This window comes from Styela clava, chromosome 2, assembly GCF_964204865.1.
Source record: "Styela clava chromosome 2, kaStyClav1.hap1.2, whole genome shotgun sequence".
Taxonomy (NCBI): domain Eukaryota; kingdom Metazoa; phylum Chordata; class Ascidiacea; order Stolidobranchia; family Styelidae; genus Styela; species Styela clava.
Genome location: NC_135251.1, coordinates 12,335,901 through 12,362,183, shown reverse-complemented (window position 1 = coordinate 12,362,183; position 26,283 = coordinate 12,335,901). Strand labels below are relative to the sequence as shown.

At 34.2% G+C, this 26,283-nt stretch overlaps 1 protein-coding gene across 3 annotated transcripts in view; it reads left to right on the top strand.

Annotated features, from left to right (window-relative positions):
- Positions 1 to 26,082, top strand: part of LOC120335613 (uncharacterized) — a 30,653-nt gene extending 4,571 nt beyond the window's left edge. Inside the window, exons 1-11 of one of the 3 annotated variants that reach the window (XM_039403143.2) lie at positions 431 to 667; positions 4,059 to 4,244; positions 12,114 to 12,206; positions 14,792 to 15,001; positions 15,480 to 15,644; positions 16,553 to 17,669; positions 18,286 to 18,685; positions 19,143 to 19,316; positions 20,878 to 21,016; positions 22,521 to 22,712; positions 25,187 to 26,082. In XM_039403143.2, coding sequence (XP_039259077.2) covers positions 623 to 667; positions 4,059 to 4,244; positions 12,114 to 12,206; positions 14,792 to 15,001; positions 15,480 to 15,644; positions 16,553 to 17,669; positions 18,286 to 18,685; positions 19,143 to 19,316; positions 20,878 to 21,016; positions 22,521 to 22,712; positions 25,187 to 25,330 — 2,865 coding nt within the window. In that variant the 5' untranslated portion in view covers positions 431 to 622 and the 3' untranslated portion in view covers positions 25,331 to 26,082. Of the gene's footprint in view, positions 1 to 430; positions 668 to 4,058; positions 4,245 to 11,385; positions 11,546 to 12,113; positions 12,207 to 14,791; positions 15,002 to 15,479; positions 15,645 to 16,552; positions 17,670 to 18,285; positions 18,686 to 19,142; positions 19,317 to 20,877; positions 21,017 to 22,520; positions 22,713 to 25,186 lie in introns of those variants that run through there. The other 2 variants (XM_039403142.2, XM_039403144.2) reach the window with 2 other exon arrangements.
- Positions 26,083 to 26,283: the final 201 nt, after the last annotated feature.

Here is a 26,283-nt window from a genome sequence, read left to right as displayed (position 1 = left end):
GATTTCATAGATAATAGAACACTATCCAAGCATTGCATTAATGATATTTTATCTGTACTTGCGCGATAAGTACTTATAGGGCGATAGCACATATATTTATGAATTTTGAGGAAACGAATGTTTCCAAAGTTTATTTGTGAATATTCAAAACATGCACGTGGTCTATTTACGTTTTTTTCATTATTCCAGTCAATATCAATAGAAATCCAATTTCGCAGAACGTGTCGTCCCAACAATCACTTGACGGAATTAATTGTATAATTAATTGCATTTAATCATCGGTTTAGTTGTGACAGTCGCAGCTTCAATTTCCTGAGTTTGCTTTGTGAATTTGTTTATTGTTTACGCCTCCGACTGGCGACATTTAACGAGCGGGTGGGGTTATCTCTATAGCAACCGGGTCAAAAATAACTTAATGCTGCTACTTTCGAGTCATTTGTTTATAGGTGTTTGCTCAAGTCACTAACATATCATCATTTTGCAGTCAATAACGAGTATTAGTCGATTTTGAAAGCTGGCAGTTTAGTAAAATTATAGCTTACGGTAAACCGTGGAATTTAGACCTGCGAACAACAGTGGCGAAAATACCATATTTTCGGTAAAAAACTGCACTGGAACTAGCATGGTGGCTACGATACCTACACACGCAGCTGCAGCAAAACAAACGGTATGGAGTTTTCTAACTGTATAATAATTATTTAAGCTACTTTCAACTATTTCTTGGTGTATGTTTCGCTGTTTATCTTTTGAATTGTCAGATTGTTTGAGCTCAGAAACAAAACTTTATGAAGGTTTTAGTTTGTACAGCTTCGCGTCATACTACGAGCATATTTATTTATTGTAAAAATCTACTATTTAGAAAGTTCAAAAATGACTAATATATATTATGTTTTTGGGTGTTTTTATTTGTTTTTGTATAATTTTTGGAGTAGAAAATGGAAGCCTTATGTTTGTCATTTTTCCACTGCTGAATAAAATCTAACTTATATCGCATATATTCAACTTTACGAAAAATGTTTGGTTTCCAGTCATTAAATATAGATCGTCATGTTTTGTTTTGTAACGTTCGTAGGGATAGTTTTATCGGAACGTAAATGACGCATATCACGTAGTAGCAGTAATGAATTGTATTCCGAAGTTCTTAGAAACGTAATTTATGCGAAGAAACATACAAATAAACAAATGTATTCAACTCCCGTTATGAATGATTTATTTAACGCAAAAAACTGTGAAATTTGGTCATAGTTTTAGTACAGTATATTCAATTTCATTCACACGCAAAGTATGTTTGACCCATTTTCAGGAATCCTTCCTGTAACAAATACCCAATTTCATATAACTCAGCCTTATGCGAAGTGTGTATCCTTTAGTAAAATGTTTACCTCTGTCATAGTGAAACAATTAATCCAATTTCAGTAGCGATTATTTACTTTCAAAAGTTCGTTTTTATTTTTGTTCGATTCCGCATGGACCATAACTGCATTATACTTTTGAAATTTAATATATCTAAGGGCCACGCTTATTATAATGATACTCAATTAATTGACACCACGAAATGATTCTACTTGATTTCAAGTTGCCGCGGGAGTCGCGTGGTGGCAACTGTGTAAATAAAGAAATTTAAACGACGCCTCTTTTAAGACGCTTTGGAAGCACCACAGTATGTAAACTAACTTTGAGGCCGTGAACTTTTCCTTTCAATTAAAATGGATTTGGCTGGTCAGATTAATGCGTTTGATAGCAAACACTGAGAATAGAAAAATATAGTTTCAACAAGCGAATGGGTTATCGAATAAAACATCCTCCATACCACTATATAAATATAGTCATAATAAATTTTATGGATCATCTTTTACTGATAATTTAAATTATTTTAGATTTTTCGCTAGCAAATCAGATGTTTTAAATTTTCACTGGTAATACAGAAAATCTAGCGACAAGTTCTAAATTGACGCTAATACCATGATAATAATTTGCCAAATAGCGTACACCTAATATACTATTTAACGAGGTCAAATTTCTTAATAGTATACGTTGTGGCTATTTTAACTAAATTTGTAAAAAAATTGTTCTGAATTATCATAATATTTAAGTGATTTTTGAGAACATCGTCATGGTAGAATAACGAAACTGGATTTATTTGTACAACTTACAAATTTAAATTGGCGTCGCGTGGGTCGATGTGGAAGCAATTTGTAATTTAAAAATAAATACATTGATCTATTTACGAAAATTATCTTCGCGTAGGTTATTTGCGGCTACCAATACAAATCAGATGAATAAATAACTTTACACGAATTAAGTATGCGCGAAATTTTTGAATATATGCTGACGTAAGTTTTACAATAACTGCAAAGCATAGCCTACATTTGATCAAATTTTATGGATAGAATTTTGATTACCTCAAATAGTCCCAAATTAACTTTTTATTCCATAAACTCCATTAGCTCAAAAGCACAAAGCATGGTAGCTTGTCTCTAGTAAACCTAACTGATGGAAATTTGAAATGTTCCATTTGGTTTAATAAAATCAAGATATAATTTTTTTTTAGTTGATTTCACAATAATCTAAATAAAAAAGCTAACAGTGTATTTCGCAAATAAGGTATGTAAAATATACCAAATGTTGCTAGAACTTAAAATAATTTGATCATGTACTCACACAATGTTAAGTACAGTTAATGGATTGAATGTCAGTCAATGTTTTGATGGAACTCATCCGAAATGTTATAAAGTACGAATCAGATTTATGTATGGTATTATACGATGTCAAGAAAGTATTCAGCTATTATTATACCTTTTCGATTTGTGAAATTATTGCGAGTTTGATATGATTTAACAAATTTTTTAAATTTCAATGTTTTGACGTAACTTGCACACTTGATTTCAGTCGATCGTATTTCAAACGTATTAATGTTTTTATTTGATACGCACCTATGGTATGCTGGCATTTAAACTTTTTGGTAAAAAGGAAACGATTTTGTTATCGATTTTGATTTGGTAATTCGTGAATGGTTCATTATCGGTCGTTAAACAAGAGTGATCCCAATATACTCGCGGCTCAGCGATAACCACCTTGTATTGTAAAAACTAAGTTTTAGTTTGTTTGAATTTAGCGCATGGTGGCGCTATAACGTTGCGTTGATTGTTGAATAGTCAGGCGCTTAACAGTTTCCTCTAGATGTCGCAATGTTATACTTATTTACGTGGAGTTATTCTAGGATTACGGGTAATTTCATTTCATGGAGTAAACTTTCGTCAACATAATGGATACTTTCGGCCACTTGCAATTTTTTTTCAGAAAATTAGGCATTGAAGCATAACGCAAATTTGACCAATACAACACTGTTGGCTTGTAAACTCTCACTTTAAACCCTCACATGTTATTATCATGCTCTCCAGCTTTTCATTTTAAGACGGGGTGATTCCAAATTTAGGTGGTGGTGAATATTTTTCTATAAGCGATTAAACTATGTGAAACTTATAAAAATGTGTTATGTAGTAGACTGACCTTTTGCACTGGTATATACGACACTTTATGAATATTGTAATACAATTACATTCGAGTCAGGAATTGAAGTATGGTGTCACAACTCATAATTAAAGGGGCGATCGAAACTTTAAAGAGGTGTTCACCTTGTATATATGGTGTAGGTAAATCACTGCAGGTGATGGTTCACACTTGCATTCGTAAATACAATATATATACTCTGTTATTTCTTCTAAAATATATTCAATTTTCGGTACTCCCGAAGTATGTGAACCAAGATGGCGGACATCGGAACATAGTATATGTACCAGGTTAGGATTAGGCCATAATTTTAGGTACAAATACTACGGGAGCCACTTGGTTAGTACCTGGACTCGTAATCAACTACAATAAGGAAAATTGGAATAAAATTATGACCTAATCCTAACCTGATACACATACTACGTTCCGGTGTCCGCCATCTTGGTTCACATACTTCGGGAATGTCCCATTTTCATTACATGCATATTGTAAAAAATTATTAAATTATATAAATACCCACGAACATGATTTTATAATTTTTATTCTAGATTTATTCACCGGATACGAGTCACAGTATGTCACAGTTTGATGCTGACGGAAGGCGACAGATATTTGGATTATCGAAAGCTATCCGGAAGCATGCCTATCAGTCTACGTCACCGAGTTCAGAGTTCAAATTTGGAAGGAAGTACAATCATAGCCATGAAGCATTGGATAGTGAAAAATATGATGCAGTGAGTTGAATGTTATTAGAATTGTCCATAGTGTCTTCTAACCTATTGGACGCGCAATGTGCTTCATATGTGTTTTTTTTTGGCGAAAATTATTACGACAAGATCGAAGAAATGTGTCATGTAAAGCTATCTAAACCATAGGGTTAGAATTTATTTGTCACACGAGCAAAAGCATTCAATAGAAATTTTATGATAATATAATAATGAGAAGGGTTGTTAGTTAAAAGCATTTTTCTTCGTTGTTTTTTCAACATTTATATACAGCAAAAGCATAACAGATTAAAAAATAAATAAACGTAACAATGTAGTATACATCACAGATGCATTTAACCTATTCTTACAGTTGGTGGGCAAATACACACGGATAAGCTATTGCGCATATGTGACGTTTGGCTAATAATACTCTCTATATATTTTTTTAACTAATTTCCTGTTTCCTGTGATATACTTTCTCAATTTTATATATAATTACTCATTGTTACAATTTCTACGAAGCTGATGACGTCACACAGACATTTATCTGTTTTATATTCGACATGAATTTGAAGTTGTTAACACCTGATAATTAATTGCCTACTTTGTAGTTCATGTGACAGTTTCGAGTTGTCGAGGTTTTAACACGCTTTGTGGGTTTCGTTCTGACTACAATTCTGCAAAGTTGATTGACTATAACAGTTCTGTAATTTCTAGAAAATTTTGGAATTTCCCACAGAACAAAACACAGTCTAGCACGAGACTAAAATTATTGTACAAAGTAGAATCTTTTCGCTCAACAACCAAACCTTTATACATACCTACCTACCTTGAGAATTAGGGATTCAAAACTGTAAAAATTTTCAAACTGTAAAATCAATATAATCGGACAATATGTCAATCACTTTGCCGTGCCTGCTACCACACAACATCCTTTTCGGACAGTTAATAACAAATTAGCTCTAATATCAAAGACTCATTTTTCAAGTACATACCTGACAACAAACCGTGATATATTTGATCATTATCAGTAATAAAATATTTCCGCTGGGTGATTATTATCTTGCATTTTGTTCTTGTGAATCATGAAGTTATTATAAGATTTTTAGCAGAAAAAGTAATTGTCGAAAATCAGAATTTATTGGTCCAATAAATATTTTTTGTTAAAAAAAATTTCACTCGCACTCAATTAAAAATAAAAAAGACTCATCTTTGAGCAAAGTTACGGGCGACTACCTCTAAAATTCCAAAACTAACGGTGCAGTATGTACGCGCCAGTAAATGCAGATTAACTTGAAGCGTTTCAAGTCAAAAATGTGTGGAAAACAATTGTATGTTTGTTCAGATACCGGCATCATCATATTCAACATGATATTTTAGAAGGAATTTTTAAATTACGGTTTTATTCAAGTGGATTCTTATTTTATGATTTTGTTGTCGAATTTTGGCCAATTCGGGAAACGTTCATTAAATTGTTAATATCTATATTCGATCATTTTATGTTTGCCAAGTATATATTTCTTACCCCAGAGTTTATGTGAGACGGATTCAACAACTTTTTTCACGTATTTATGCTCAAACAAAGCACTCAGCTTTTTTACATTTTTGATTGAAATATGACGCAAAAAAACAAGATGAATGTCGATGATAAGCTATCATGCCGCTGATTATGCGTTATCTTTCTCGGATCTACATCATTGGTATTAAGCTGATTTCACGCTGGATTATTGTCTCATTGAGAATTGGATGATTGTAGCCGGCAAAGTATTTAAACTTGGCTGAACAAAAATGTTCATGATGGACAATGTGTGCAGTTATAATAAGTGGTTTTGTACCAGTAAAGGGAGCGGTAATGAAGCTAATAGGGCAATATATTCTCTAGCACAGTGGTTCTCAAACTTTTTAAACCGCGCCCCTTTTAGAATTTGTCAAGTCTCGCGCCCACCTCAAAAATAACTCGTTAACAATAACCTATACAAATAACAGATAGTAAGGCGAAGGTATGTTTTATTCAAATATACGTCTAAAATACGTGGATGGAACGTAAATAATGAAACAAATGAAAAGTTTTGAAATCTAAATATCCAAAATTAGGCGGGTAAGATCAAATCTTAAAACAAATGTTTTAATTTGCTTCACGCCCCTCGAAAAATTGTCTACGCCATCTTTGTGGGGCGAGTCTCAGCGTTTGAGAACCACTGCTCTAACATTAGTGAATATTCTGTATAGAGCATTTCATTCGATCACAAAATATTCGTCAGGCCGGTCAAAAACTGGGAAGACTTGAAGTAAGGACAGAGAATTCAGCATTGCTTCAAGTACCAGCGGAAGCATTTATCTAATTAACTGCAGTGCGAAGTGGCTTCGTCGCACTTAATGTGGACGGGCATGTTGGAATGTTATTGCCGAAATTGCTGATGCCAGAAATCATTTTGCCTATACAGGTTTTGGAAGTTGAAATTTATAGTGATCAGAGCGTTTAAACTTTATATTTAAGTTGGGCGATAATGAATCACTTATTTTTGGTCAGATGATGCTTACATATATTTTTTTGTCTTTATCAAATGTTTGTTCAAATGATAACTTGACGCCAGACTAATCATATTAGCGAGGTATTAATTTATTATCATGATTATAGAACCATGCACTGAGTCCGTGGTCAATCATCAACCTGGCCATTCTTACCAATTAATAGAATCGTTTATGCTAAACATTGAAACTAGCGATAAATTCGAATCCAGTATTTAATGCGTTCAAACGAATTTGATGACGCAGCATCGAGCAAAACTCAATGTTAATAGGTGCCCTTCGGATAATTGATAGATCGCTAGCGTACAACCAAAATTTCCTTACATGCTGTGATTGGACAAAGTAAGTCTTGTGGACTGCGGAGTTTCTATTGGGGTGAAAATTTGACTTTCTAAAGAGTTGCTAAACTCTGGTCTTCGAATTACTAACATCAGGGGATATAATGCTTTGAAGCAGATTAGAAGTTATGAAGAGATTATTTTGTATACTCGATCTAGTACCCCCTGAAAAGTCGAAATTTACCCCTGGGGTGCATATATCTCCGTTTGGGAACCCCTGGTCTGGTAGGTGAAGTGTGGTGTCCCAGACTCGCTGGGTTCATCCTACTGTATATTTTTAATCTAGTACGTCTTTGATAAACCCACAAAGATTGATAAATGCGTCACTCATGGATTTAACGATATAAAAAAAAATTCAAAATGATTTCATTACGTTTATTTCAATGTTTACGTTTTCATTTGAAAAATTAATTAAATATCCAAAAACAGTTCATCAGAAATCGATCACGATCACGTTTCAATATAAATATACTTCCTAATTTACTTGATAATCGACAAATTTTGTGTCACCAATTTTGTTTCTTTGTAGTTATTCCACTCTCACGTTGGTCAACATTGACGCCTTTTAAATAGTTCATGACCTTTATGCAAAGTAAGATATACGTAATACGATTGACGTTACGCGCTATCACGAGCGATTTTTTTTGTTATAATTATCATTTCACTCGGAATTAGGGCCAATTTTGTATAATTACTGAAAATAACCTTAAATAAAATGATTTTTATAACTAGACGAGTAACAATAAAATTTCAGTAAATTAAATTTATTTTTTTCAATTGTTATGACTTATCGTGAATATACGATTATTTTTATTAGTGCAAAGACTTCAGAGTCAAAATGCGGTCAAATCATATTCAATTTGGCTATTAGCCTTGTAATCAGGGATAAAATCGCTCGATTTACGTTGTCGAAATACAATAATCGCCGAAACATTAGGCCGATTAAGTTTTAAACAATCGACTCGTGCGCAATTGCCCATAATGTATTATCGATTTATTTTGTCTTTACTGATATCTTGATGTAATTTTGGGGATAAAATTTTATCGTCTCAAGTCATACTAATGCCGGATTTGGTGTAAGTACTTGAGATATTTTTGCTGAAACGTGAAACGTTCGTCTTGTTTTTCGATCGGTTAGAAGCAGACCAGATCAGAAGTATTTTATTTCAGAGTTAGGGGTTGAGGTTGTATATTCCGCAATAAAGGCTTTTTACCCGTAACATGGAATTATAAAGTTATGTGAGCCATAAAAAACAAACAGTGTATTTTGCAATACAATTTAAACAGATTAGTCAGAATTTAGTTAAATATTGATAATATTACATTTAATATTATATTAGATATTCTGGGATAACAGAAAGCTCAAAACATCTTAGTTTAGTTTCATTTTTGGACATTTATGTATGATCACTCGATGCTTCTGTCATTTGTAAAATTCCTGATTTTAGCTAAATTTACAAACTATTTTATAGGTTTGCATTATTTCCTATAATCACTGCTTAAATTGAAGTAACTTTTCTAGTTAGTTAGTTTGCAACTACACTAATTAAAATTCATGTTAGCGGTTTTAAAATTGTAAAGAAGCGACCGGCGAAGGTGTTTGCCGCGTGTTAGAAATCTAAATTATAAATGTAAGTGCAGAATGTATAAAATGTGTGAAATTTTCTATGCTGTAATTATAAAAATATCTAATAATGCTCTCAGTTTATACAACCTTCAAACGGATCTACCATCATAAATAGCAAATTTTAGTTCAAAGAATAACACGATGAAATTTTGCCAAATTTTGTTGTTCTTTTGGAGATATTGGGCTACATTTCATTACTGAATAAGCCTAGTTTGAAACATGTGAATAGTTTGCCAATTTATCTTTTTTAAATTAAATTTTAAATTATTCATAGATTCTACATTGAAAAATAACAAAATGCTCATAAAACTTTTTTATGATGTTATCTTTAATATTGATAGTTTATTGAGCCAATCATAACATTGGTTAATTTCTATAAAGCTTTTTGATATTTCTTGTGATTGGCTACTAAGAGTACCCGAAATTGCGGAAACGGTATGTCAAGTGGGATCGTTGTACAACGACCAAGAGTGACCGCGGCCTCGTTTTTTCGTCGATCAATTAATTAACCAGATGAGTGTAGTATCGGTCTTTGTTAGTGTTATATTAAGTGTACTTTATTCTAAGGCTAAGTACCTTGAACACCATTTTGCGCTCGTTAAACCGCACCGTATAAGGTGTAATTAAGTCAGATTTATTCGATAACCAACGGAAAAAGCAATTTAGACCTGCTATTGCTATAAGCGGAGTCAAGTATGTGCTGAATGTAAGGTACAAAATGCGGGTTCTAGTTAAAGACAAAGACTTCATAAGTCATTGAGGGTATAGCATTTATGTGGCAGTATATTGGATATTAGTTTTGTTTCAAGTTGTCAAGCAGTACTGTTAAAGCGGGTTTCAAAGTGAAGTCTATCTTAGTTGTTTCATACTACAAAAATAGCGATTACAAGAAAGAGTTATCTTATATAATCGTACTAACTAAAGGTGCAAGCTTTATCCTGATGGACAAGCACTTGTCTATGAGACTAAAGTTTGTCTGGAAGTTGACGGGTTTATGGCAAAATATAATTTGTATGGTGGAAACTAGACATAACAGTTCCTTTGTATTCTTGTCAGTGTTAAATCTTCCACTACAACTCGGATAAATGATAGAAATATACAAATATCAATATAATCTTCAACTAGCCTTTAAATGGTTAGCATCATATATGCACAAAACATAAAACTAGCATAAATATACCATTAATGTCTTATATATATCGGTATGTGAATATCTAAAGAAACGTAGTCAAAATTGAAATCTAGATAAGTTCAAGTACAAAATTATAAAAGGTAAGAAGTAAATTCACCAGCTTTTCGAATGTAAGGTTGCAAACCATTTTATATCCGATGTCTTTTAGTACAGTGTACGCATTGTTTTTCTTTACGTGAACGGAATGCACATTTTCTTTGCACAAAATGGCGATATTCAAAAAATTTGACATTCTCAAATCGCAATCTCAAATATCACACCCGTTGGTTACCGCCAAATATTTTTCCGTTTTGCACAAATTAATTTTCTCTTATTTTTTTGCAATATTTTTGTTTTAATTTCTGAAAATGCGAACATGAGTCAGGACGCAGATAACACATAGCTTCTGTGAACCACGGAGAACGTTGGATAATGTTTCCCCCGGTAAACTTTTGACGTCATGCCACGCTCGACCAATCACGGACCGTTTTTAACATTTGAATTTCACTGATTGTACTAACTTGGTCCTAAGTCGAATATCAACCCAGACTATCTATATATAGAAACTGCCTACCGCGCAGGCGAGCACTGAGTATCTGAGTCCTCATTTCATTTTTATTTATTTTTTCATTTTGCTCATGAAAGAACTCTTGAAGTAATTCAAAACTTCAAGCATAAGTGTCTTAATTCGACACTCGGCGTTTCTACCCGTGCATACAGATGAATTGAACGGGTAAAAATTAGGAGGGACAAATACTCGAGTACCTTGTGATTCCAGAGATAACGGATTAACAGTTTAAGTAAGAAATATCCCTTGACGATACCTTGCCAAAGATAAAACGTGCATACTGTCCCATACTTGGCCGTCTATACACTGACATAATGGATGGAATTTCATCCAAGTTGATGTTACAATTCCAGTCTGGACTTGCTCAGATTAAATTGACTTTCGTTTGGTTTGTGTTATTGTGGTCGATAGGGTGATATCATAGAAAGTTATTGTGGCAATTATCGGTTTATGTATACAAATGACTTCAATTTAGCGAAAGATTATTTTGTTAGCCTCTGTTGACGAAAGCCTGACGTTTTGGGTCGTATACGTAAATGTTTTTTATTTTGTGTTTGAGTATAGTTCGATCTAGTTATGATAAAGAGATGGGAGGATGAGAATCAAGGTTGCCAGATATTAAGTTACTTATATAGGTTTATACGAATACTAAAGTTTAGGAGTTCAAGACTCATGTTGAACGATGACAACATAAACTTAAAATTATATTCACATTTTGAGTATTTTGGAGGCTGATTAAAGACAATCATTTGCCAATAGTAATATTGGATGCTTTTTTAGCTGTGTCTTTTGTTGACTTTTGAATATTTCCGTTTTATTCCCGAAATATATTTATCGTTTGCATCGTATCAGATGTGACATCTTTGCTATATGAACATGACTCGAAACAATAATAGGTTATTTTGGGGTCGATGTTGATTTCAAAAGTTGTTTTTCTATGTGATATTTGACAGTGAAACGATACATAGGGGATTCCTTGTGGTTTTAGATTCTAGTCTGTGTTAGGTATAAGGTTTCAGCGTCACCATGAAGACGAAAGGCGACGGGAAGACGAAGAAATTGAGGCTGTTTACCTTCTTTAACGATAGGAGAAATGTAAGAAATAGTATCTGTTGAAATATAGTCAGAACAATAAAATCGGGAGTTTTATTTTAATCGCTTGAATTTCGCTTCTTTAACGTGAAATAGCTAGGATTTTTCTGTCAATTATGTTTTTTTTTCAATCTATTTCTCATATATTTACTTCTAATTAGTATTTATTTCATCTGTTTTGTTGGTTTTGATTCAAATTTGGAATTTCAACATGTAATTGCTGTAAATTTTACTATCTATGAACTGGCTATCAAGAACTGGCTCCTCGAAAGGGAAGTAGAATAGGACTTAAAAACTCGTAATTTCAGTTATTAAGTTTAGAAAAAGTAATTAAATTAAAATAAAGGTAACACAACATGTGACATGTGAAGTATTGTTCAAATTATAATTGTACAGCAAATTAAAGCAAATTTGAGATTTGAATAAAATTGAAATCTGAGATTAGCGAGAAATTATGTGAAAAAGATTGAACAATATAATTTTTTTTATGATAGATCTTTCAAATTTATGACATCAAGCATTTTATTTTTGTTTTAAATGCGTGACATTCATTTGTATTGATTAATTTCAGGCAAAGAACGCCCCAACAATCGAAGAAAGATTAAAAAATCTATTAAATAGCGACACGGAAGGAACAGAAGGCCAATCCACTTCAAATCCGAAGGTAATTTTCTATTGATTATCAACTTTTATGCCTGATATCACCTTAAATAATACTCGATATCGGAAGTCCTAAATTACTGTCTCAAGATCACACAGCTGTTGTTTCGGTTAAGCGGAAAATATGTTTCGCTTTTTGGTACCTGATGGACAAAACCGTGTGGGAGGTGTCAGGATACATAAATTTGCATTTCATTATTGTAAATTTCGACTTAATCCTCAATTTTTTTTATGTCGTGACATTGCTGAGGTAATGTTCCTCGTCCAGTTTGCACCAATTTTAGTTCATTTCCACAGCACACTCTGAATGATAGAGATATTCAGTTTGAGATGGTAGATGTTGCTTAGTGTTTTACTACATGTACCTGAAGTTTTATATCTATCCTATATATCTTTTTCCAGGGTGGGCAATTATTTTCTGAGTGGGCCAGTTACAAATTATAAACTTGGTTACTGGGCCGGAGGCTCAAAACCTAATATGAAAATATGAATAAAAAAGAGTTTATTTACACCCGCGGGCCGTAATTTGTAATCACACCTGTCTTATTCTCAAGTTCAATTTCATTCGATTCACAAGCAATACGCCAGATTAATAACCAGCGCTAGTCCTAACCTGCCACAACCGTGAATAGACCAACGCGATACTTACTAAGACAATTGTAATTAATTTAGCAATTTTGAGTACTTCAGGATGTGCCTGTTCCAACTCTTCTAGTTAATACATTAGTGCGTTGTGTTTGGTTAGATTGTATTATACGGAACTTAGCGATCATGCCACAAAGACCGAAGTTGGGAAACCCACGCGGACATGATTTATCACCAACTGCCCCATTCAATGACCCACAGAGTCCTAAATGAATCACATTTAATCAGTGAAATTTATTTGTTTCAAGGTCCACTCTGAGTTAACCACTTCAAACTGCGAGTCTTAGGCTTGGAAACATGCTATTGTCTTTTTAGTAGACTCCAATCAAGTCTTTGATTCATTCATTCAGTGTTTTGTTTTTATCTGAAGGATTAATTAATTCAGCCTTCCTATTGTAAATCGTAAATTCATTCACCGCCCATAGCTTTTGTATTTCATTCCCCCTTTTAAATTTATTCACATGTGTTGTTGATCTAACTTGGACCATAGATGTATCAGTGTTTTCGAAATTCGGGCCGTGCCTGATCCAGCTCGGTTAAGGTTTCATTCATGGAAAACACTACCATGGAACAGAATTGTGAACGTGCTTTGTCTTAATCAATTTATTCTTTTTATTGTTTTGCCTATTGTATTATTACGACACAATATATAACAAAACGCACTGCCTACTCAATAGTAGGATCTTCTTTGGCCATGCGTAAAACTGAAATAATAAACTCTATATGTGCGTCTCTAGACTGGATAAAAATGATACTTTCGACATTTCTTTACGCTTTATTATTCTACGATATCATCTTGACTATTCATTATTCAGGGCAATTAAAATACAGAAAGTGTACAATTAATTCTCACAGCCTAAGAATTATGTAGTTTAGTTAGAAATTTCAGACAAATTGCGCCATATTAACGCCAATGTTCGTGATTTTTCTCCACGTTTCGTATAATTGTGTTTGTCGTTCGAGACGCTAGGTCGCCACTTTCCTAAACACGTTTGCTTGTTGTATTGGACAGATCCTTTGAAGTGTAATGTACACTGTTAACATAGCTGTTAAGAGTTGAGAGTAGTGGTTTTGCTCAGCTCAATTTTTTTTTTGGTTAAATTATAGTTTTTTTGATTGAAAGTCGGTTGAAATACAGGTCAGTTTAGGAAATTTCTATATGCACACAGAAATTGTTTTTTTTTCAGATGTTTTTAGAGACGTTTTTTTTAATTTTCTTTTTTACTTGAATGGAATAGGTAGGGTTTTTCAGTACAAGTACCCGCGACTGCCAGACTTGACATGGATAGATAACTTTTCAAGGGTCGAACTTTGAACATTTCGTGACACGTTTAATATAGGTACTGCTGTCCAAGATATAGCGATGACTCTATTAGTCAAAAATGTTAGAAACATCACAAGGTTTGGAGGTTGAATGAATTTTTAGCAAAAATTGGAATTTTTAACGTTAAACACTCCTTAAAAATAAACAGTCAGATCTGTCTGGGGGTCACCAGTTTTGCCAAATAAAAGACGCTATTCCGAGTGTATATATTGATTATTGATTTTCACTCAGCACTGAAGTTTATAATTTTTCCAAATATTCCATTTTTTTGCTGGCAAGAATATTGGTAAAATATATTCTACAAACAGCAGCGCCTAATAAATGAGCCATTTAGAAGAGTCATGTTTATTGCTGCCGCTGCATCCCTACACAATATCTCAATACGAATGCATACTTAGCTTGTTCAGGAAGTTCATTTGGGCAAAACAGGCAATACTAGTTTAATACTGGTTTAAGTAACGCACTATTACAGTAGACAAGTTTAAATGTCGGATTTTACATAGATTTGTTCGAAAATTAATATTTACACTTATTTCCCTGAAAAAGATACCTAAACTTTTATCTATTTTATAGGTAGTTCATTTCTCATATCCTTCATATTTTAAAATCTTGCCTTACAGAAAAATACTTTTCAAAAACCTCCAACGTACGAACTAGGAAGTAAAGGTTGCCAGGGATCCTACTCTCCTCGTATTGCTGAATCAAAAATGAGGGAAAGACTGAACCGAACAACGGGCGATGAAGATTTGAAGAATCAACCGACATCAATTACCAGGCGAACACGTTCATCGTCGAGCGATAGAATGCCAAGTCATGAAAGATCCAATCCGGTATATTATGCTTTTTTATATATCGATTTTGATGTAAATGCCTTTCTGCCCATTGATTGATTTATATCGAATTGTTTTTGTGGTCTATAATATATTTATATCTAAAAAAATGGGTATTGCCGTATTGTGTGTACCAGGATAGGATTTAGACTCATTAGAGCATAAGTTTATCCCGATTTCCCTCATTTTAGTTCTATTACGAGTTTGGGGATTGTCTGTGTTAGCTAAATGAATATACCCCCTACCCATAAGTTTCAGTCTCTTTACACAGCTTGATGTAAAGTAAGCGAACAAAATTACTTACCTCCAAATTGGTACATACACTTCTGGAGCGCCATAAATAAACAGTGGATTTATAAAAATATTATATTTTCTTACTGTACTATTTGTTTTAGATCGTGACATTGAAGGCATTGGAGAATTGTAAATTCTTTTTATTTGAAGTAACAAGACCATACATAATATTAATGTTACTTAGATTGCAACTTCGAGGGCGACGTCAAAATCACCTGCTCCATTTGTGCGTCGTACGCAAACCGAAGCTTTGACAGCACGCCAACGTCGATGTGTCAGTGCGGTTCCTGCATCTTTCTACGACGAAAACTGGAATGTAGTTCCTGATCACACTAACAAGCAACAGCAGGTAATTGTATTTATTATTCTTTTATTGACGCTCCAGAAGTGTATGTACCAATATGGAGGTAACTAATTTTGTTCGCCTATTTTACATCAAGTAATACTCGTAATAGAACTGAAATAAAAAAAAATTGGAATAAAATTATGGCCTAACTTTAACCTGGTACACACACTACGGGAGTACTTTTTTATATTATTGCCTTGAATTCGTATGATAAATTGGGTAAATTTTATCAAAAGTTATTTAATAAAAATTAATCTTGGTCACATTAGCATATATATAGAGCACAATATTACAGCTATCGATGTTTAATGTGATTTGGTTTTCAAGATTGTATAAATTTTTAGGTATGATATGTGAAGTAGAAATCGAATACAGGTTATAATAGTCTATGTTTCGCATTAACACACCGAATATTATTCCTTTCCTCCAGTGAAGAATACGCAATAGTAGGCGACACATAGCCTGCATTGAAAGAAAGCGATCTCTTGAAATCCGCTAATTATACTCGATTATCGAATGTCGGTATGAACATTTTAAAGAAAAGTCGCTGTTTTCAAACATAGAAAGAAAGCTTTTATTGTTATTGTTGAAAATTATTTGTTAGTTTGTAAACAATTTTCTCTATGCTACATGTTGATAAATAATTATTGGATATCGTGCAATGAGTGCCGGTACGGTACATTTGATTAGGCTGAGCCATCACAACCGAAAAAATGGTATGTCTGCCTAAGTGGTAGAGGAAAGGCAGTAATAACAGTATTGAATCAAAATCAATTAAAAGAAAATTATAGTGTTTTCTTTTGCTCAGTGACTTCTATTATATAGATCACATGAAATCAATAACACGACGATACTACAATTTACAAACTGTTTGTTATGTAATAAGAATCTAACTCACTTGTGATTTTCAGGATCAGCCAGTTTCTACTACTCAACTGTATGTAGATCCCGCTAGTTCTAGCACACCGATGGGACGGAGAACCCCAACTGGGGCATATAATCAAGCTATTTGGAACCAACGTCCAGCACCGAGTCCCGGTCGTGCTACGACTTTACCACTACAATCACCGACAAGTGAAATTAAAGACGGCGCACCTGAGTGGATGATGTTCAGAAACAGACCTGAATCAAGAACCCCTGAACCCGGAACCGCACGAAAAACATTGGAATATTCAAAGTCAAGTTTACCAGCGTCTGGTACGGATGTTTTAAATACAATAGGAAATTCTGATCAACATGAAAAACCAGTTTTCCGATTTCGAAAGACAGCCACGGCTCCTACACTGTCTTTGCCGCCTAAAACTAAAGGTATTGATATTTCAAATCATGAAAAGGGAAGTCTGCCTCGAAAGGTATCCCCTACTAAATCATATAATACTGTTGAACGCAAAGCAAAGCCTATACAATATACGGAACCGCCGTCACCGGCTTATACTAGACCTCCTGCGCAGAATACTGTAGAAAGTATAGAGCATTGTGGCCTTAAAGTGTCATCACTGACTTCAATGTCATCTGAAAACTCTGTACCAACACCTGCAAAACGGTCTAGTCGGACTGTAACTTCACCTACAATACCCAGTAGGGACAGCTCTTTGAAAAACCATGCTAGAAATCAAGATCCGCTAGATGATGAGCGGGAATCGCGGAAAAGTGATGATCGTGACAGTGGTGCTATTCTAGACGCTGAGGCTTCTGTTTTTGACTTTGATTCTTCAGTTATAAGCGAATCTGATGATGAAATTTCATTAAAAGCACAAAAACAACGTCAGTCAAAGATAGATTCAAATCTTGACCAATCACATCGCGAGACCGTTTGGTCACGCTCCAGTACCCCAACGTTACCGCCCCTTTCTCCTGACGAATCCGACGAAGAAAGTACACCGAGGAACAGCGAACCTCATATCGCCATGAAATCTTCTCAGCAGGACAAATCGCCTCGTAAATTCCATAATGAAGTTTCATGCTTGCCTAGTTATGAAAATCTCATGAAAAAAAAGTTAACGGAGAACTCTAAAGGAAAGATTTCAGGTATATATATATATATATATATAAATATATTCATACGAATGCCTGTGGGGCATATGAAAAAATGCAATATATTTTCAAGGTACAATGTACAAGCTAGAATAATTCAAAAGTAGAGTAAGTGTAGACTTGAAAATGTTGAAATATATTCAAGTGAAAATTGTTTTATACACATTTGCTGCTTGTGAGTGTCTTAGTCAGGTAAACAGTAACCAAATCTAAAAAATGGGCGCTACCGAATTGTGTGTATCAATATGGAGGTAACTAATTTTGTTCGCTTACTTTACATAAGTTGCGTGAATGGACTGAAACCAATGGGTATATTTACTTGGATAATACTGGCAGATCCAAACTCCTAATAGAGCTAAAATAAGAAAAATCAGACTAAAATTAGGTCCTAACCCCAAACTGGTACACACACTACTGAAGTACCAAAAACTGTGCATCTGAAACAATATTCATGAAAAGAATAGTCCAACATTTAAAATTTAAAACAATCGTAATTTATGGTCAAACTTAATTAACAACATTGCTACGCGCAAGTTATGTGAATGATCAGTTATTTTGAGCATACTTGTCGATATGTTCCTCTTTGTTTCAACTTAACTCCTTTTTGCAGAAGACAGTGGAAAATACAGCGGAGCCAGCGGAGAAAGTCATGATCACCAAGAACTATCGCCTACGGAAAGTGCATTGGCTGAGACACGTGATAAAACAAAGGCTGTGATAGCAACAAAAAATCCCGCTGTAAAAGTCACCACTAAGATAACAAACTGCCAAGTTCAGGGCCGATATGTTACACGCCAAAGCTCCCGAGCGTCATCTTGCGATGAGCGTCGGGTAGCGATTACGCATGGTCGAAGACATCGCGTTGGTAAACGAAGCAGTCGTCACGGCAAAAATAAAAAAGTACATCAACATAAACACTCGCAAGAATTTACTTATTATGACGACATAGAGGGAACAGAAGCAATAACAAAACAGAAGCAGAGATTGGGAAGGTTCCCAGCATTTTATAGGTAAATACTTTGTTGGCTCTGACGCATTTTTACAATAAATTCGTTAAAATTTTGATTTTCCCTACAAATATCTGCAGTTAATAATGAACCTCGAGTAAGATTTTACATTCACCATATTTGAATTCTTCTTTTCCAGCGACTATTTTCGTGCAACAATATTATGGCATTATTGACCGGCATTTTGTTGTTCGGGGCAACCAGCATGTCCTGAACCGCTGAAATAAGATATATTCCTACCCCGTTTATTTGTTCTAAGTGTCTGAGTCCAAACTTTTAATCAACTTGCTAGTAGAAACCGCTTGTAAATTTAAAGGAATCCACCACTTTATGGAAGTTCAATAAAAAAAGTTTTCATAGCACTGAAAAGGTTATGAACCACTTCCCTAATTTTGGTAACAACACAAAAACCATAATCCTATTTGTGGATTTATTGCGAATGAACATATTTACTTCACAGGTCTGGTGACGGTGGCGGCGCTAAAGAGCCAAATGACGTTGAAGAAACATCGAGTGTAAGATCGTTCACAAGCGCTTCTGTTACAAGCAGTATTTTGAGAAAAGGAAAACGTCATCATCGACGACACCATGGCAACGGTGGAATTTTAGATAAATCATACGCAAAAGAAGTTAGGTAAAGCCCTACCTTGTCGTATAGAAATTTGAATAATGTTTCATTAGTTCACTCAAAATCACCGATGAAAGATTTCAGTTTCAGTTTTGATTCTCATAGCACATCACTATTTTCTTATGATTGGTGAATTCATTTATAATATGGAGTACCGGAGACTGACGAAGCTTCAAAACATCACATTCGTTGTATATGTCAAATTAGAAATGGTATTAGAGCCCTTAAAGTATAACAAATATTCATTTCGCCATATTATTTCAACTACAGATTTGTTTGTATAATGTTTCGAGTCTAGAACCGTTTCATACGTTTTTGTGCGTTCTCCATTTTGTACTACTGAACATTCGAAAACCCATTCGAAAATACATGGAGTGACGAAATGTTATTACAAAATTCTTTGCTCTGATTCATTTATGTCCAAAACCGGGGTAATTTTTAATGGCGTGTTCAAGTGACTGTTGCCAGAATCAGTATGAACAATATCCGGCGCTCCCGAAGTATGTGAACCAAGATGGCGAGCACCGGAATGTAGTATGTGTACCAGGTTAGGGTTAGGCTATGATTTCTGGTACAAGTACTACGGGAGTCACTTGGCCAGTCCCTAAACTCGTGATAGAACTGAAATACGGAAAATTGGAATAAAATTATGGCTTAACCTTAACCTGGTACACGTACTACGTTCCGGTGTCCGTCATCTTGGTACCCATACTTCAGGAGTACCCAATATACTATGATATATCAGTTACTTTAGTGCGTTTTCTTATATTATAAAGCGCTCGTAACCTTTCTTGGTCTGACTTGATCTTGTATCGACTATATAGATGTCCCCGGCGTCTTTTTAAATTTATTGTCTTTGCATAATTTATTCCCAAAGGCTTTTCTTGTCGTTCACTGTTAACTTTTGTTAATGGGTTTGTCAGTCTATCTTGAAACCAGCAACATAAAAATTATTAGTTATCTGATCAGCTGGACATAATTAGATATGACATGATTCCATTACAAGGTGACCTTTAGAGCATAATGCCCGACGGATTTTGACTCAAAATATTTAAATATGGACGAAAAATTACGCGTCACCCTCGATTCATCGATTTTATAGCAAAATCCTTAGTCAACGCCAAAATAAATTCTATGTGTTACATTTGACCAGATAAACCAAGATTTCTCGTTGATTAGTCTGTCTAATCGTATTCATATTATGAATAAAATGTGTGACTCAAATCCGTTTACAATCTGAATTCTTCTTTTGAATATTTTTATTAATTAGTGATCTCTTCGGTACCATTTCAACTTTGCTATGCATTTAATGACGCCTATTTTAACCAAACATAACTTAACCAAGCTGCAAATGTAATATGTTAAACTATAGTCTCTCCTGGGACTGAATTATTTTCTTTCAATGACCACATCAACTCTGATGCAAGCAAAATAGATCGTCGTACTAAAATACTGTTTTGTGAGTTCGAATGTTTTTTCCAACAAAATAACTTTCATTTTTTTATTCGAATATCTAACAAATATATATGTATATATTTTATAATCCTAAAATTTGAAATATGTTTAGAGCTGTCAACAAACGATTTTCTCGTCTGGAAGCCCACGTTGTTACACTGGCTCGAAGTGTGGCGCAATTATCATCAGAAATGAGGCAACAGAACAGCGCATCCCGTGATATAGAAGAATTACGCGAACAGCTTGAAGAGGTGAGCTTTTTTTTTACACGTCCTCGGCTCCAAACGAGGTACTGTCCAAACACCAACTGATATCTACAGAGTGGCCGCTAGAAAACAGAAAATTTGTTAAACAGCTATTTATTTCCACAAAGAATAACTTTTACAAAGTATTTCAAAGGCATATACATGGTATATTACACTCATCGTCGTCCGTGCATTTCAGAGCAGTGTCTTAACCTAGTAGAACCTAAAACAACCTAAAATCTAGAAGAAATTAAAACGGTTCGAGAAAAGAAATGAGTAAGCACGCATCTTATTCGTGATCTAGTCTGCCCTCCAAATTTTCTGCTTTTCTGGCGACCACCTGTAGTAATTCGGGTTCGGCACTGCCTATCCAATTTATTACACACTGGGTGAGATAGGGGGCATTGGATTTGAACGCGAGATGTGAATACTGCGATGCCAACACATTTAGTCCAACGCTTTAACCGCTGGGCCATCTTGTAAAAGTAGTTTCGTATTTTTAAGCATGGACTTATTATATACTGCAATTTATTAATGGTTCGTGTTAAGATCCCTGACAAGTCAATTTTATGATGACAATAAAGGGCGCTCCAGAAGTATGTGTACCAATATGGGATAACTAATTTTGTTCGTTCACTTTACATCAAGTTGTGTAAAGGGACTGAAACCTATGGGCAGGGGGTATATTCACTTGGCTAAGACAGACAGTCCCCGAACTCGTAATAGAACTAAAATAGGGGGAAATCGGAATAAAATTTTGGCCTAACCCTAAATTGGTACACATACTACGGGAGTACCCAATAAAGTGCATCTCCTCTAGGCTCTATGGGTGCATGTATGTTTTTGTTTTAATAATTAATATCCCCAGTCACATGTTTTGTCACCTGTTTTTGTCTTATATACATCTTAAGTGCACACCTTTGACACTTTGGTTTTATTGTTATCACCTAACATAAACACTAAAGTAAGTACATAAGTAGGAAGTGTTTATGTCACAAGGCCGGTCGTAACGTTATTGCGAATAGCGTTTTAAAATTTTCCAATCTATTTGTAAATTACTAATTCCCATAAGTGAATAATAATCTTCTGTGAAGTGACATTGTCGCTTATGTCGTTACTTTGGTAACATGTACAGTCCAGCATCATGACTCAAGTGTTCCCGCATTTGATTTTTGGAGAAATAATTCAGCTCGTTCCGGGACAATCATTAGGTCTTTGGTCACTTTTGTTCGTGAGTAAACTATGTTATGAAATTGCCATACTTTCTCCACACATTGAGCGAATATCAAGACTCTGATTCCACACATGCATCACCGCGTTTCTTGTATTTTAATAAGATTGTGAACAAAAGCCAAAAGCCAACAAAAACCATGTGTTGAATACGATAACTACGAAATTTCCATTCACTACAGAAGTTTCGTTAGTTCCGAACAGACCCGGTGTCACTAATCATTACTCCGACCAGCAGTGTTACAAGTTAATTAAACTATCGCACTTAAATACTTTGTAGCTTCGTAAAGAACGTTCCCAGGGAAAGCCATCATCAAGAAAATCGTCGTCGTCCAGTCGTTCCAAATCAGAGGTTGCAGCAATGTCGGCACTCAATGCAAAAGCCCAGCCTCGACGAATGGTTAAACTTGCAAAATTTTTTGGAGAGAAACCTCCTGTTTTGAATTTATTTCTAACTCAAATGGGTTATGAGGTAAGATATCACTAATTGTCATTTTTATATTTTACGTAGTATTTGCTGTTGAAACAGCATAAAAACCTTGTTTTATCACGAAATATACGGAGTCTTTGACGTCACAAATGCAATATACATGTGTGTGCATTAAATGTGAAACTTTTATTATAAAAGTTTAATCTTAACTCCCATACTGGAATTAGAACAACGCGGCAATAAGAAAAAAATGCTTACTAAGAGTTATCGAATTCGAACTTCTACTTTTCTTAAACGTTCGGGAATGGATGGATATTTGGCCCAATTCCAATTTTAATGTCCTATTAGGTTGTATGTTTGATTCTAGGAAGCCCATGCGATCCTTTGGTTAGGGCAATGGTGTACTGCAATGTTTTATGTAAATACCTCATTTTTGCTAACTGCATCTCGGCGAATTTCAAAAGTATCAATAACCTTGGAAATTCCAATTGCAATGTAATTCTAATCCCTAAATACAATTTCATAAATATTAAATTGAATTTGTCTGATTATAAAATTCAATATTTTCTCGCCAAAAACTATTCTGTATAATGCACTTTGTGACTGAACAATTTATCTATGACGCATGCTTGACAAAGCGTTCTGGCCATGTTTTTGAATATGGCCAAGCATGACGTGTTGCATAATTTACCTAAAGTTGTATTTGTGGAAGTTGGGAATAAAATATAAACTCTGTTGTCAAACTGTTTCCAATTTGTTGCCTCTCGTGGTTTTCTTTGGGAACTACACACTATGTATTAATACTAACCTGAATTTACTGGCCCTCCAAGCTTGTGCCACATGTTTTCATGTGTAAAATACTCCAGTTTTTCATGGAAAAAAGTTTCAAAGTTTTGAGGCACGGACGAACTTTTACAACTTTTTCATAGTTAGTTTTCTAAGCTGGTATTTAGTATAGTCTAAATTATTGATGACTAATTGTCAATAATAAAAGGCAGTAATAGAATTTGATAAACGGCAAATGCGTTCCGAGATGAGTTTTATAATTAAAAACCATCTGCAAGAATAATACAATATTATGCTTTTTTAGGTGCAAATCGCATATTAGTGGCCATTGGACAGTTGCAAAATCAAATTGTTACATTTTCAACAAAAATTCTTGAAATTTGGTCACGCCAGTTAACAAAAATAGCAAACTCTTCAAAACGAATGCATAAAATTTGAATACAAGATATAAATCAGGCGTTAAAGGTTTGCCATTAAAAGGCCATGTTACCGTAAACGTGCCCTGGCAATATTTTAGATACAACTTTACATAAGACATTAAATATCATCAAAAGTTATAGAGTACCTGAGTTCAAATCTCCCTCTAGCTGCAATACTGGGAGTTTTATGTGAGTTTTATGTGCGAACACGGAACGTCTTTGCTATACCATTAGTTTTCTACCTATTGGTGAATGTTTTCCGTTAGCCTTGTACGAAACCAAAGCCTAAAAATCAGCTCATGAAGACCGAATGAGTACTATTTTAAAATATTTTAAATTGTTCTCTCGATACGGAGCGATGAAGCAAACTGTTTTACAATTATTAATTATTATAAACTATCAAAAATACCTTATTGGTCATAATTTTATCCAAAATTTTGCTAGAGCTTCCTTGTTTTGCCCCTAACGTTATTTCAAATTTTTGTTCTAGGAATTGTCAAAAAATGATTCCAGCTAAAGTAATTGCCCCAAAATCGATCGACGTTATATTCTGATTTGACTAGCTTTCATGCTTTGATTTATATTTTGAATCGTGTTTATCTTCTTTGTATTCAGATTCTCATATAATTATTAAAATTAAATTACTCTTTCTGTCTGAAACCTAAGTAATGAGATTAATATAGGAACTTTCATAACATCGCAAGATCGGCTGTTGCATATTTTAATTTCAATCATGTTATAGGAGTTGAAGAGTTGAATGTTTGTTTATTATGAAAAACAAATATTTGTGCCCCAATCTATCAAACATATATTTATATTTAATATACTAAAAAAATATAGTGGATTGTCAAAAATAGCATTTTATATAAATGATAATAGATATCTCCATCACATATTGGATTGGTAATCATATTTCAAGTTACAATTACCCTTTTTTGTTTAGCATTATTATGGAGTTAACATTAAACAACATATTTAAAGCAAATGGTGTGATGTGCAACCTTTTATGGCACTTTATTTTAGAGTACTCCCACAGTATGTGTAGCAGGTTAGGGTTAGGCCATAATTCCATTCCGAATTCCCTTATTTTAGTTCTATTACTAGTTCGGGGACTGTCTGTGTTAGTCAAGTGAATATACTCTCTGCCCATAGGTTTCAGTCCCTACACAACTTAATGTAAAGTAGGCGAACAAGATTAGTTACGTTCATATTGTTACATATACTTCTGAAGCGCCGATTTCAGTATTAACTATTTATGCATTTCACTCTACTTTTAATTATATTTCTGAATTTCCTTTGTTTTATTTTTAGAAATATATCGACAATTTTAAATCTGAGAGCATTGGAATGGTTGAATTGCCTTATATGGATGAAGAAAGGTTAAAAAGCATAGGAATACCCCTCGGGCCGAGTCTACGAATTTTGAAAGAAGCTAAAAAGACATCGTTTGTGTGACGGATAATCGTACAGAGGAAAAATGTTTTTGATTGAAACAAAGATTCCAAAGATACGAATGGAAGGCATGATTATGCGGAGAACACACGCAGATAAAATGTTCCTTTTCGGCTGAATTCAGAGATAAGACGAGTTTGGGCGCAATTGAAATAAACAATGGACAAACTTCAAAATATGCAAATCTATTTTTGCTACCATTTCTATTACGGTATTTACTCCCAAAAAATTGCGCAAAATTTTGATTTTCTTCTCTTGATTGTGCAAGATACATATTTATGGATCTTTGTTGCACAGCTCTCATGTAAAATGATAAGACGAATTAAATTTAAATTACGAAATCAAAACAGACGAATCAATCCCAGCTTTCTATCAGGGCGCTCCTCTAAATCTTGAACGCAGCCAATCCATGGCCCATGCTCGACAATGATTAACTTTCTATCTGTCACGCTAACACAAACAAACACTGCCTATATTACAACGACAATGACCGTTGGTGACGTCATCTTCATCCTGACGTCATAACTATGGTCAACGAAATATTTTTTCTTACAAAAGATTTTCAATGTTTATGGTACTTTTATTTTTTCAATTTTTTATCAAATATATTTTATCACAATTGTTAAAAATTTACTGTCGTTCGTAAAATGACTGTTTATTTGTATTTTCGATAAAAACCTTATTGTTTGAAATGATATTTTATTCGCCTCAGTTAATGAACAGAATTGACGCAGAATAAATGTTGTTCACACCGACATTTGTGTTTCTGGTTGGCATCATTTGCGCGAGAATGTTTTGTGAGAATGATCTTAGCGAGAAAACGCGTTTCGCGGAAAAGCAATTTTGCGACAACGAACTTTTACGCAAGTGAATCACACTTTGAATTTTACCAACCACTTACCACGTACATGGCACACGATTGAACAAAACTTCCCAGTACCAAACTTTTATTATGT